Raw genomic sequence first — 14440 nt, 5'->3', positions numbered from 1 at the left:
CATTCCCTTAATACAGATTAATCCATGGGTACAGAAACTTTAAACAGGTGACCAAAAAACTTTAAAAGGTGACCAAATGTCCTGGTATATCCCTGATGTTATAGCATAATTATTCATAGTGCATCTTTTTACTCATATCCTTTTATTTGGTTGCCCTACCTTTTAAGGTAATCTAATACTATAAAAAATGATTCTTTAATTTTTGATCTATATCTTTTGGTTCCTCTTTCCCACCAGTCAGTCTCATCTTAACTTCTTATAATACAGCTTCCATTACCCTCTAATCAAACTACTCTCCAAGAATTACTTTCTTAATTGCCAAACAGAATTGCTACAGTAGTTGGGTGGGACTTTGGGTTTCCACCACGGAGATAAGGTTATATCTGCAGCTGTACACAGGAGAGTCACAACATAAACTTCCTGGACTGTGTACATGTATGTGTTGACCTATGTGGACTAGATAGTAAAAGCACACATTTAGTGGATATTTCTTGTTTCTGTCTGTTCAGAAACCATTCCTTTACTCCTGTGAATAACTGTATTTCATCCCAAAGTCCTATGATTCTAGTAGGACAGCCGGTTATATAATCCTATATACCACCCACCAACAAACCCACACAAAATCCAAGCTACCATCATCAACGACAGCGTGGGGGCAAGGGATCCAACTCTTCTTTTGATCTCCTAGCAATTAAATTTTGAGAACAAACACAAAGCAAGTGGGGTCTAGTCATGTGACAGCCCTCTACAAATGAGCATGTACTAGTTGTACTAAGTCACTCCTCTAAGTGCTCCAGAATTCTTAGTTTCCATCTTCCCCAAGGCCTACTTGTTTGGTTCTTAATTCAGATCTGTGAAACCTTTCAACAAATGATCTCTGCCAAGTTAACCAGAATTATTTCTACTGCTTGATAACAACAACAAAAATCTAAACCAAAACAGAAACCAACTCCAAAAAGGAGTGATATATTTCCAAGGGATAACTTAAAAATTGGAAAAATAGTAACACTGGACACAATGAACTAAAGCTTTTATTCCTAACCAAATCATACCTCTGAAAGCATCTCATCTAAACCTATACTAAGACAACAAAAAGGGGGGGTGGGGGAAGAGTAGGTTTATCACAGAAAAAAATTAATCTAATTCAGAGAAAAATGCAATTAGAATTAATATGGTAAATAAGGGATTATAGCACTAGAAAATACCATAAGCCCAGAGTAAATTGTACATAGTTCTATAAAATAACTAAAACAAACTGAAGGATTAATTCAACCCAAATTAGTAATAGTCAAGAAAAATAAACTAACCTTTTAAGCAATTTACGATACAAAGGGACATTCAAAAACAATATACAGTTATAAGGTAAAAAAGAATTGGATTCATGTGTTACACAAGTTTATATCAATTTCTCCACCTAAACTCATAGCCACTGAGTACAAATATTTCTCCGTATGTAAAGCCAAGAAGTCATCCCAACACGGAAAAAGTAACAAAACGACTTGAGTTTATTCTGAACAAAGTTGATTCAACTTACCACTAAACTTTTAATCCACATTAATGACATTTAACATTTATAAAAATTGCATTTAATATTATTTCCAATACATTACATATTCTGACCGATATTCCAAAAATAAGTTAGCAGGCAGGAGAAGAGGTTAGAGACTTGGGAGTCTTGCAAGATGTCATTATTCTTTTTTCCATTAACTAGTAGCACTTGAATATTAAAGTAGCTGATTCCAATAGTATGATAAAAACTGAATGAGATAGAACTTTTAAAGTGAAAACTATGGTTCTCTTCAGCATTTGATTCTAAATAGCAGTTTAGAACTTTTAATTTTTTTTTTTTAGAACTTTTAATTTTTAACATCAACTAGTATACAAGGAAACATAAGTAGGCAAAAATGACTTAAGTTTCAATTTAAGTTTCTAAGAACTAGAACAAATCTTCCAAAAATATCTGTATGATCCAACAGGATAACAGAGAACCTGGGGCGTCTGGGTGGCTCAGTTGGTTAAGTGTCCAACTCTTAATTTCGGCTCAAGTCACTATCTCAGTTTCATAGGCTCGAGCCCCATATCGGGCTCTGTGCTGGCATTCTCCCTTTCTGTCTCTTTCTCTGCTCCTCTCCCACTTATGCTGTCTCTGTCTCTCTCAAAATAAATAAACTTAAAAAAAAAAAAAAAGGTAACAGGGAACCTTCTATGTGCTTTGCCTGTAGGGCTTTAAAGAAACAGCATATGTATGGGTTTTGCCCTTAAAGAATTTCTACTCCAGTTGGGGACTAACACATATGAAGTGCAGAAAATAGAATAAGATGTTGAAAGTGCTACAAAAGTGGTGGGGAAAAAACATATACAACAAATAAAATTTAGAGAGGCATACAGAAAAGACATTGATTTAAGTCTGTCCTTAAATGACAGATATAATTTGGACAGGTAGAAAAGGGAATAGAAGAAGTTCAGGAGGAAAGAGCCAAGTGAACAAAGATATGATATTAAAAATAATGTATTATGGGTGACACTGATAAAGAAAGGGGATACCTGATAAAATGTGAATTCAATACAAGAAAGATGTGGACAAAATCCAGGCTTTGGGAGATCACACAGGTGGATAATTTAAATTCCAATTCCATGTATGCTAGCTGTGACCTGGGGCAAATTACAGAAGTTCTGTAAATTTCAGTTTCTTCATATATAAAAAAGGAAATAGAAATATCAACCTTACAGAGTAGTTTTCAAGATTTAAAGCTATTAATACATGTAAAGTACCTAGCACAGTGCCTGCCTGCCACAAGAGTTACAAACAGTGAATTAGAATTCCCCTTCTCTATGTTGGAGTATAGTGGAAAATGAGGTTGCTTAGGTAGGGTAGAATTAGATTCCAGATACTCCCTAAAAATTACAGACTAAGGGCAGCTGAAGGAGAAATGCTGATAAAAGTAATTTTAAAGAAATAAACTGAACCCTTATAAAAATAAAGGCTTAGAATCAATGTGTTTGGCTAACCCTCTGTAATCTCAACATATAGAACCAGAACATAAAAGTACAGAAAATAAAGGCTATATCTTGGAAAAGAATAGCCAAGTTTTAGAAGACTAACTGAACATGAAGTATGAAAGAAGAATGAATTAAAGATAAGATTTTTGATCCTAGACAACAGGGAGAACGGTAGCATAAGACTAAAACTTCAAGAAAGAGAAAGAAAACATGATTCTAAATTCTCTAAACATATCTTACAGCATTAATTAATCATAAGACTACTAAAAATACAGTTGTCAACCTAATTCATCAGAACACGTACAGGCAGAACCAACAGGGGAAAAGAAGTCTGAGCCTAAAAGATAGGTACCAGGCAAGAAAACACAAAAATCACCATGATTTTTAAAAAGTATCTTCTATTAAGCTTGCAAATAGAGAATTCCTCATTTATGAGAAGAGGAGGAAAGGAAGAAAAAGAGGAAATGGTAGGTAGGTACTACAATGCCTATAGGATTGAAGAAAATACTTACATGTGCCCAAGATGGAGTACTTCAGAACCCCTTCCTCTTGGCTTCCTTCATTGACTCCTACTCATCATCTAGTAGTAAAACATTTTTTTTTTCTATTTAAACAAACCTATAGCTCAAGGGCTTATGATCAGTTAAAGAGTATGAAGAACCAATGAAAAACGGAAAGGACGGTAAACATTTTGGAACTAGATTTTTAAAAATTGATTTGTAAGCCTAAGTACCATAACAATTTTACCCACTTTAAATTCAAGCAAAACCAATTCTAAATGAAGTTACTCCTCATTTCCCACAGGCATCATGGGAACAGGATTTTATAACACAACACAGAACATCATTCTGAAGACCTCTCACGCTTGCAGCCAACTGTTTATTTAGTCACAACAGCAGCAGTGCCCTGTCATCCTCTAACTCCATGATCTTCCGAGTGTGGACCACCTATCTTTCACTAATTTGGAAAGCAGAATTATCTTCCCAGAAATCTTCTAATAGTCTTACTGAACATTATTATTTTAAAGGTTGTCAATGTTCTACAAAAATTGGATCTATGTGTACACACTAATTATCAGGTTCAGTTCATTTTAATGTATCTTGATGTCTTTTGAGTGTTGTTTACATTTTTTTAATGTTTTTTTACTTTTGAGAGAGACGAAAAACAAAGTACAAGAGGGGGAGGAGCAAAGAGAGAGAGGGAGACACAGAATCGGAAGCAGGCTCCATGCTCTGAGCTGTCAGCACAGAGCCTGACGCGGGGCTCGAACTCATGAACCATGAGATCATGACCTGAGCTGAAGTCGGACATTTAACCAACTGAACCACCCAGGTGCCCCTTAAAAAAAATTTTTTTTTAGTATTTATTTATTCTTGGAGTGTTGTTTACATTTTTTGTCTGCATTTTTATTGTATGCTCTCTTGTATCTCTAAGGAACAAAACTGGTTTAATCATATACTGAGGGATTAAAAGTAGGAATGAAAACAGAACTATAAACATTGCAACTTATAAAAAACACCATGAATTTTTAAATGAACAGGACACAAATACAGTGAATACAGAATATATATCTGTTTGTGTCAGGACAAGAGCGATACCATATAAGCAACTGAAAAGGAAAATTATAAATAGAAAATTAAGACAGTGACTATTTGAAATTTTGATTTGTTGAGTCAACCTATTTGTTCCTAGTTGCCTGCTATGAGACATGGTCAGACCTGTAGCCTGAAGACACCAGTTTTTGTTTCACTTTCAAAGCACAATTGTAGGAGTCTTTTCCAGAACAAGTACCAAGTAATGCTTTTTCCAGAAGAAAAGTGATGAATTTTGTTGCTAAAAAAAGAGCCCCAAAATACAGAGGATTCATTTGAATTTGCACTCCTTATAGAGATATAGAGACACACATGCAAGTCAAACAATTGCCAAGGGTCTTATTATACCAGCCATCGGGTTAATGACAAATAGTATACTCACAAACATAGAACAAGCTATTGGCAAAACACCTTTAATCAAATGGAGTAGAGGATTCAATGTGAAAGAACAATTACTATTGTGCACATGCTAGCAGATAATCCACTTCGGAGTCAGATAAAACCAGTGATGTGCGGTTTGAATCAGTAAGAGGAAGAAACACACAAATTTTGATTGGTTTATCACTAAAAACTTACCATGAGAAGAAATTTTTCTATTCAGTTAATTATTTTTGAGCCATGATGTAGAGTTACAAAAAGGTACACTGGAATCAGTAATATCAATGTATCATGAATAAAGGAGATATAACTATACCTGAACAACATCTCCACAGATTTATTCCCAGGCAACAGGTATTACTGAACAGTATGTCTCTTGATCTTAATTCAATATTAAAAGTAGTAAAAATTATAAATATGACCAAATCAAAGCAGGCCTATTCATCTGTTAAAAACAGCCTTACTAAGATATAATTCACATACTTCCTATATCACATAAAACTTGTGCATTTCAAGTGCAAAGCATATACCTCCTTTTGATGTATACCATTCTGCAAAGAAATAGGAAATATAACACTATCTTTCCAACTCTGAAGTATGCTGAGATGGATACAAGTCTACAAAATGGAAGATGAGATACAAACATTTCTTAAGATACTAATATTGCATTGAACATTATCTCTACAATTTCTAGCAGCTTCCATAACATACCTCAGCAAAATATATCTTAAATAGTCTGAACCTATTCTTTCAGGTCAATGTGTCACAACTTTTAATGTTAAGGAAAAGATAAGAATTAGGATCGAAATGTGTTCTAGGCAGTTTGCCCCCGTTGGTCTTTTAATGGGTAAATTCAACTATTTATATTTATTTATAAAACAAATTATTTGTCTATTATCCTTTTTCATATCTTATTTCAAAGGCTTCCTTGCATCTTCCTTTACTTTATAACTTCTGCTTATATGGACCAGGTTTAATTCTTTTTCTCCAACTGATTTAAAACTTATAGAATGAAAAGTCTTGTGTATAAATAGTTCTTTTAAATTAAAAAAAAAATCACACTTGGAACTATGTATCTTGTCATCAATATGAAAAATCTTAAAATACATATTGGCTTCCCCAACCTACTTCCTTACCAATTTTTGTGTTCAAAAACAGGGGTTCCGTTCCATTTTAGACAAATTCTTCATGTGAATTATGTTCTCATTAATAACAATTTACAAACACTACTGGGAGTTAATTATGTATTGAACTAGCTTCAATGTTCGCCACTGGTACTTTCCAATTGTGCTCTTTATTTAGATTTGTCTTAATTGGCAAAGAGTGTATCTCAGAAAAATTTGCAGAAAGAATAATGGCAGTATGCCTCCTTAGCCCTTGCATGTCTGGGAATATATTTCTTTAGCATTCAAAAATATGACATCTTGGCTAGATACAGAATTCTTGGTCCTAACATTTTAATTCTGCCATTTAAAGTAGCTGGTCTAATTTTTTACCTGTTTTCTCCCATGCATATATTTATAGTATTATTTTTGTGTCTCTTATTCTTAAAGTTAAATACTTTTAAGAGAATTTTTAAAAAGTTTTCCCAAAAAATCCTTTGAAAAAGGCTTAAAAGTTCTTTCAAGCTCAGATTCAAGTCCTTTAAGAAAATTTTTATCAACATTATCTTTAATGATTGCCTCTATTCTATTTGTTTTAGGGACCCTAACTCTGCCTCTGTTGGATTTCAGTTCTGTGTTCCAATCTATTAGGTTGATTTTATTGGCAAAATTTATCTCAAATTTTCCTTCATACAATTGACTCAAGTTTCTTCAGTGTATACTCTGTTCATTAGTCTTTCTAATGAAATATTAGATTCTATGATTTTACTTCCCCAAAATTTTTTATTTCACCCACCCCTCTTTTCAACTTCTTTGGCACTTTTTTTAATTTTTTTTTCAACGTTTATTTATTTTTGGGACAGAGAGAGACAGAGCATGAACGGGGGAGGGGCAGAGAGAGAGGGAGACACAGAACCCGAAACAGGCTCCAGGCTCTGAGCCGTCAGCCCAGAGCCTGACGCGGGGCTCGAACTCCCGGACCGCGAGATCGTGACCTGGCTGAAGTCGGACGCTTAACCGACTGCGCCACCCAGGCGCCCCTACTTTGGCACTTTTTCACCTCACCTTATATATATCATTACTAATCCCCTTGACTTTTACAAAATGGTCTAGCTCCTTGGTTTTTATTAAAAGAATAGGTGCTGTCTATAATCAACTTCTGCTCCCTGTAATAAATATTTTTCAAAGTATGCTTTCACTCTGGAGACTAAGTACAATGTTCTTTTCCTTTCACATGGCACAAACTTCTTCAGCTGAGATGAGATCAACTAAGTTCCACTGTTTGCTCATATGTAGACGGAGTAGATGCTTGTTTACTATCCACCTGGTTGCTGTTTAATGCCAGCTGTCAGATTTTATGCTGAGGCTCTGTGAAGCCAAAGTCACCTTGGTGATTTAGGAGTAGGAAAGTTTGTCTTAGCATAATTTCTCTTTTGTGATTGAAAAAAGTAGCCACATAACAGGCTAGCTTTCTATAGTCAGCTTTTTGTCTGGCTCAGCCCTCAATACTGGAATTTCTCACTGTGCTGTTTCTTTATTGTGTCAGGGAGAACACCCACCATTCTACAGGCTTTTTGCCTAGTTTAGTCACTGCCTGGTCCCTACTTTTAAAATTTGTTATTCCACACAGTAAAGTAGATTCCAAATGGTTTACTGTCCATCTGTTCCAAGGTCTGCCTTTATCTCTTTGCCATTCATCGGTGTTAATTATCCTAGCATCTACTCTACTTCTCATGACCTTGATTATTTTCTGCAAGTGAGACTTCCAAATATGCTACCAGGTTTTCCTAAGTGGCCCATCAATAGCATATCCAGCAGAAGTTCCTCAAAGTTCCTGAGCCAGGGATGATATTCTTGTGTAGGGCCAGGGCCATGTCAACTATTTCCTTTTCATAATTACCTGGTCATTCTGGCAGCAATCAGTAGGGGTAGGAAGAAGGGCAATCAAATATCTGTGCTCAGGTTCCCACATTACACAAAATGGATTTTGGTGCAAATTTGAGTAGTTTTCCTTCATTAATTTTCCAGTGCTCTTAGGGCCACTGGGAGAAATTCTCTCTGGTGAAGACACTGGTAAATTCTATTACTGTCTAAACAAAGTAGATCATTACATTTATACTTGTAAGAATTTGTCATAATAAATGCCATAGAAGGAAAAAAAGAAATAATCAAATAAAAACTAGAGGGTTTAATACAAGACAATGTATCTAGTATCCACTGCCTGGAAATATCTTTTAAATGGCATCTGCAAACAGCTCTTGTATAATAACTGATGCTTGTGATGATGAACCTAAGGCACTACACAATCCTAATGAAAATGTGATAACTAATACAGCTGATGTGTTAAGAGCACAGTTTAGTATACTCTAAATCTTTTAAAACTAGTAACTGAAGCATGATAGGTATAGCACTCTATTAAGCCAAATATCTGATAAAACAATACCTCTTCCCAATGGATTAAATGACAGTTTAACAAGTAAGCAAATAAGTAACTATTCATTTCTCATACATCCAGTATCTCCTAGAGTACATTCTAGGCTTAGTATGTTATTTTCCTGAACACCACACAGAAAAAGAAACTGACTGGTCTTAAAAATTACCTGATTTGGTTATTACTGGTATCTATTTAATAGAAGCACAAAATATCATATAAATAAGTTAAACTAACAAATGTCATATACTATGTTACATCAAAGTTGAAGAGGAAGTTTACCTTCAAAGTTTTTCTTTTTTAAGCAAAACTGTGACTAAGTATTAACAAGAGACCTCTGACGCTACAAATACTCATCTCTTGACATGAAAGAATTTAATCCTGTTGTTTTATCTTCTGTATCTCTCCCTCACTTGTAAAAAGGCATATAAACTGAAAACTCACAAAATAACTGCTTTGAATTACATAAAATAACAAATATATCAACTTTTTCCTAGATAAAAAACAGAGCCTCTCAGTAAAAGCAAAAGATGTGTGAATTAATCCAATACAATATGCTCATCAGAATAGTGTTGTCATGGATTCAGATACACTGCCATTTTAAAAATGCATAAGTTTGGGGTGCCTAGGTGGCTCAGTCAGCTAAGCCTCCAACTCTTGATTTAGGCTCAGGTCATGATCTCAAATCATGAGCTCGAGCCCTGCCTCAGGCTCTGGGCTGTCAGCACGGAGCCTGCTTGGGATTCTCTCTCTTCCTCTCTCTCTGCCCCTCCCCCGCCAAAATAAATAAATAAACTTAAAAAATAATTAAATAAAAATGTACACATTCATCAAAATACAAAGCAAAACAATTTGATTTACTTAGCTGTACCTGTTCATCTCTTTGCCTCCACTCTTGCCAATTCTCTTCTCGTGAATCCTTCTGCACTGGGTTTGGTAATGAAAGCTCATGGTGAGCATTACAAATGGCATGGGAGGATTTCTGGGGAATTTTCTTAAAAGCAAGATTCCTGAGCTATGAAACAAATGAACAAAAATCATTAAATTCAGTCTACCAATTCTAGAATACTAATGATTTTTTTGTTAAGAATCCAATAATATTTCTATTCCACTCATTATGCTCAGAGTCACTATTTGTGCTTTTCTTAATCTTTGTAAAATAATAACTTCAGGTATTTAGATAATATTGGTGGGTTTCTAAATGAAACAATAAGTGAAAATGGACTGTATTCATTCATACCATGATTTTAATGATTCTGCTTTACTTAAAGGAAGAAGTTTATAGAAGTGAAAAACAGGATAACAGGTGTACTTTTCACTATGTTGTACACCTGAAGCTAATATGGCACTGTATGGCTTGTGGTGAGCATAGCATAATGGATAAACCTGTTCAATCACTATACTGTACACCTGAAACTAATGTAACAGTATGTGTCAACTACCCCCAAGTAAAAGAAAAAAATTTTTAAATGGGGATAATGATAATATATCATTACTGATTATTACAGGGTTGTTGTGTTGTTATTAACTGTGTCAACAGATGCAAAGTACTTAAAACATACATACGTGACATACATGACACTGTATGTCAACTATACTTCATTTTTTAAAAAAGCAAAACAGTGGGATTCAAAAAAGATTAAAGTTGGGGTGCCTGGGTGGCTCAGTCGGTTAAGTGTCCAACTTTGGCTCAGGTCATGATCTTGCGGTTTGTGAGTTCGAGCCCCACGTCGGGCTCTGTGAGGACACCTCAGAGCTTGGAGCCTGCTTCAGATTCTGTGTCTCCCTCTCTCTCCGCCCCTCTGCCACTCATGCTCTGTCTCTCTCCCTCTCAAAAATAAACATTAAAAAAAATTTTTAAAAAAGATTAAAGTTTAATGGCTTACAAATTTAAAAGTTTAAACAACTCCAGCAACTACTTTGCTAGTCCTTAAAAATACAGGGCCTAGTCCACAAAATAACATGATGAGCTAAAATTGGACTGGCTAAACCAGTCTCAAGTAACAATCACATCATCATGATCTGAGATGCAGCAAGTGAAATAAGAGATAAAACTATTAAGAAGTTGTTATGGATTGAATTGTAATCTCCCAACAGATATGTAGTAGGCCTAAAACCCTCAGGTGTCCGTGAATGGGACCTCATTTAGAAAATAAGATCTTGGGGCGCCTGGGTGGCGCAGTCGGTTAAGCGTCCGACTTCAGCCAGGTCACGATCTCGCGGTCCGTGAGTTCGAGCCCCGCGTCAGGCTCTGGGCTGATGGCTCGGAGCCTGGAGCCTGTTTCCGATTCTGTGTCTCCCTCTCTCTCTGCCCCTCCCCCGTTCATGCTCTGTCTCTCTCTGTCCCAAAAATAAATAAAAACGTTGGAAAAAAAAAAATTAAAAAAAAAAAAAAAAAAGAAAATAAGATCTTGCAGAGGTAATCAAGATAACTTACAATACAGTTTCACTGAATGAGAATGGGCCCTAAACCAATATGACTATTGTCCCCACAAGAAGAGGTGAAGACAGAGACACACAAAGGACGCTAAGTCACAGCAGAGGCAAAGACTGAATGATGCAGCCACAGAAGCTAGGAAGAGCCTAGGAAGGGCTCTACTCAGTCTCAGACAGAGCCTGGCTCTCGCTGACCCCTTGGTTTGTACTTCTGCTCACAGTCTATTGGGAGAGCAGACACAAATAGTTCTAATTGTTACCTCATTTGCTTCACTCTGTTGTTGTTCCTTCTTTTTTCTTCTTTTTTCTCTCTTTTTCTCATTTGTAGTTGATTTGCTTGCTTGAGACTTTCCAGTATTCCGACCTTTGCCTTTTCCGGGCTCAGAATCAGAACCACTGCCACTATCTACTTGCAATAGGGCAAAACGAGAAGCAGTAGTGGGAACAGAACTAAGTACTGCTGAGGCCATTGTAACGATTTCTATTTTAAAATACTTTTGTCAAGAATAATTCCTGTAGGGAAGAAGAAGAGGCAGATGAGTAAATATGCTCAGTAAAATCTGTTCTAGATTCTAGAACAACACACACACACACACACACACACACACACACACACACACTTCTCCCAACACTGGATTTAGTAATGGGTTTTTTGGGGGTTTTTTTGTTTTTTTTTTTTTCAAGTAGGCTTCATACCCAGTGTGGAGCTCAATGCACAGCCCAGCACCAGGCCTGAACTCATGACCCGGAGATCAAGACCTGAGCTGAGACTGAGTTGGAGGCTCAACCAACTGAGCCACCCAGGCGCCCTTGGATTTAGTAATATTTGGATTCATACCCATAAGGCCTACTGGCAATAATATTCTTTTCTAATTTAAGTAAGCAATATACAACTGTAAAATAGAAAACAGAGAAAAGATACGAGATTTCACAACTATTGCAAGACTACCACCAATAAAATGTATTCATTTTTCCATATATGGTTTTCAAAAATTCATGATTTTTTTCTTAAGTGTACTGCTGTAATATATACATATGTACAGAGAACATGTTAAACCAACATGGTTTACAATGAAGTAGGAATATTTTTTACATTGCAGAGTCCAACTAACTACATGTTAATCTCCAACTTCCAAGACAGGAAAAAAGGAGTAGAAAAGGAAAAACACTCCTATCATTCACAAAATACTACCTTAAAATTGATTCTGGAGACTGCTACTAAGTCACAGAACTGACAACAAAATAGAGAACCAAAGGAAACTTTTTCAAATCACCTTCCACATTATCTTCTGGTTCACTAGCTTCAGCATACCTTGAGTATACCTATACACTTAGGATATTAAAGGTCTTGCAGTAATATCTAACCCAAATCATTTAGTTTTACAGAGGAGGCAACTGGTACTTAGACTGGTTAAGTGACTTGCCTAAGGTCAATCTGCAAGTTATTGGCAGAGTCTCGACATGAACCTAGGTTTGCTGAACCTTGCTCTGCAAGTTCAAAGTAAGAAGTCCCGTAACTACTAGAAGACTCTAGAAGACTTGGTACTCTTTCAATTAAAAAAATTTTTTTTTCTTTTTTTTAATGTTTATTATTTTTGAGAGAGAGACAGAGAGAGACAGACAGACCACAAGCACAGGGGAGGGGCAGAGAGAGAGGGAGACACAGAATCCAAAGCAGGCTCCAGGCTCTGAGCTGTCAGCACAGAGCCTGATGCAGGGCTCAACCCCTTGAACCCACAAACCTTGAGATCATGATCTGAAGTTCACACTCAACCAACTGAGTGACCCAGGTGCCCCAAAAAGAACCACATTTTCTTAATAGATTGTGAAATTAAGAAATCTGTTCATTTTTATTTTGAAATGTATCAAGTACACAACTCAGTAAAAAAATTTTTTAAATAAATGAACATTCCAGTTACCCAGCACTAAGATTAACAGTGTGCCTCTCCCCAATAGCATCCAATTCACCCTGTCCAGAGATAATTATCCTAATTTTCGTGTTATTCGTTTGCTTGTCTTTACAGTTTTAACATGTCTATCTGGAGGCACAGTACTCATATCCAAACCAGCTACTGTCATTTCCAAAATATCCTATTTTTTCCACAGGTTCCCCCCTATTCAGTATGGTAGAGGACTATGCAAAAGTACAAATACTAGAAGTGAGAATCACTGAGGTCCATTTTGAAAGCTAACCACACACTATAGTTTATATGTTTTCATGAGGGAACGAAAATGAGAAGCATGCATTCAAACTTCCATCTTAACCTAAGAATCCGGAAAATTATTTGGAAAGCTTTCAATTTTTTTGTGAAACGATGCACAAAAATTAAAAAAAAAAAAAAAAAAGAGCTGATATTTGAAGATGCTACCTAGTAGCTACTAAATCAGAGTATTTTTATTATAAAACCATGTTAATACTTATTGCTCCTATACCCAAAAATATGCAAATTAAGATTGAATACCATGACATATAGAGATGGCATCACACTGATAAATTATGACATATTTTTATATTTTTTTAATGTTTATTTGTTATTGAGAAACAGAGAGACAGAGCATGAGCATGGGAGGGGCAGAGAGAAGGGGAGACAAAGAATCTGAAGCAGGCTGCAGGCTCTGAGCTGTCAGCACAGAGCCCGACACGGGGCTCGAACTCACAAACTGCGAGATCATGACCTGAGCCTAAGTCGGATGCTTAACTGACTGAGCTACCCAGGCGCCCCAATTACGACATATTATTAGACTTAATCTTTGCTGTAAGCATGAGAATTAAGTTACTACATGGGAGAATATACTATATTACAAAATGAAAAAGAAGTTCAAGACGCAAAAACACTATGGAAAGCATTAATACTGCTTCAACTTTAACATGCCACGTTAAAATCCTTTTTAAAAAAAAAGCTTGTTTATTTTTGAGAGAGAGAGAGAGAGAGAGAAAGAGAGTGAGTGCTGGGGAGAGGCAGAGAGAGAGAGAGGGGGACAAGGGATCTGAAATGTACTCCACACTGACAGCAGAAAGCCCTATGGAGGGTATGAACTCAGGAACCGTGAGATCATGACCTGAGCCAAAGTCAGACGCTTAACCGACTGAGCCACCCAGACACCCCAAATCCTTTAAGTTTTAGTTGCTTTGAGCACTTTAGGTACAAAGATCCTGTACAGTTTTTCAACAACTATTGCCACATTTAATGTTAACTCCTGGGACTATAAATTGCATGTGTCAGCCATTCACAAATACTTACTGCCCCTCCCTGAAGGAGAATTACATACCACTCTCCTACTGAATGGGAGGCATGACCATGTCATTTACTTTGGCCAGTGAAATATAAGCTTTAAAAAGCTTTAAAAGCCAGAATGTGATTCCTATTTCTGTGATCGTGGAAATATATGCTGAGCTGGAGTCTCCATCAGTCAAGTCTGATGGAGTCTGAAATTACAATGAATAAAATCTCCTTATTAACCTGTAATGGATATGTAGCTTAAGCAGGAAAGCAACTTTG

At 36.2% G+C, this 14440-nt stretch overlaps 1 protein-coding gene across 2 annotated transcripts in view; it reads right to left on the bottom strand.

Annotated features, from left to right (window-relative positions):
* Window positions 1-14440, bottom strand: part of GKAP1 (G kinase anchoring protein 1) — an 85713-nt gene that overhangs the window by 59770 nt on the left and 11503 nt on the right. For both annotated transcript variants that reach the window (XM_047829832.1, XM_047829831.1), the window contains exons 3-4: window positions 11201-11453; window positions 9376-9519 (exon numbers count right to left, since the gene is read on the bottom strand). In XM_047829832.1, coding sequence (XP_047685788.1) covers window positions 9376-9519; window positions 11201-11410 — 354 coding nt within the window. In that variant the 5' untranslated portion in view covers window positions 11411-11453. The remainder of the gene's footprint in view (window positions 1-9375; window positions 9520-11200; window positions 11454-14440) is intronic.

This window comes from Prionailurus viverrinus, chromosome D4 (genome assembly GCF_022837055.1).
Source record: "Prionailurus viverrinus isolate Anna chromosome D4, UM_Priviv_1.0, whole genome shotgun sequence".
In the NCBI taxonomy this organism is placed as follows: Eukaryota; Metazoa; Chordata; class Mammalia; order Carnivora; family Felidae; genus Prionailurus; species Prionailurus viverrinus.
This window is presented reverse-complemented; position numbering and strand designations above follow the sequence as displayed.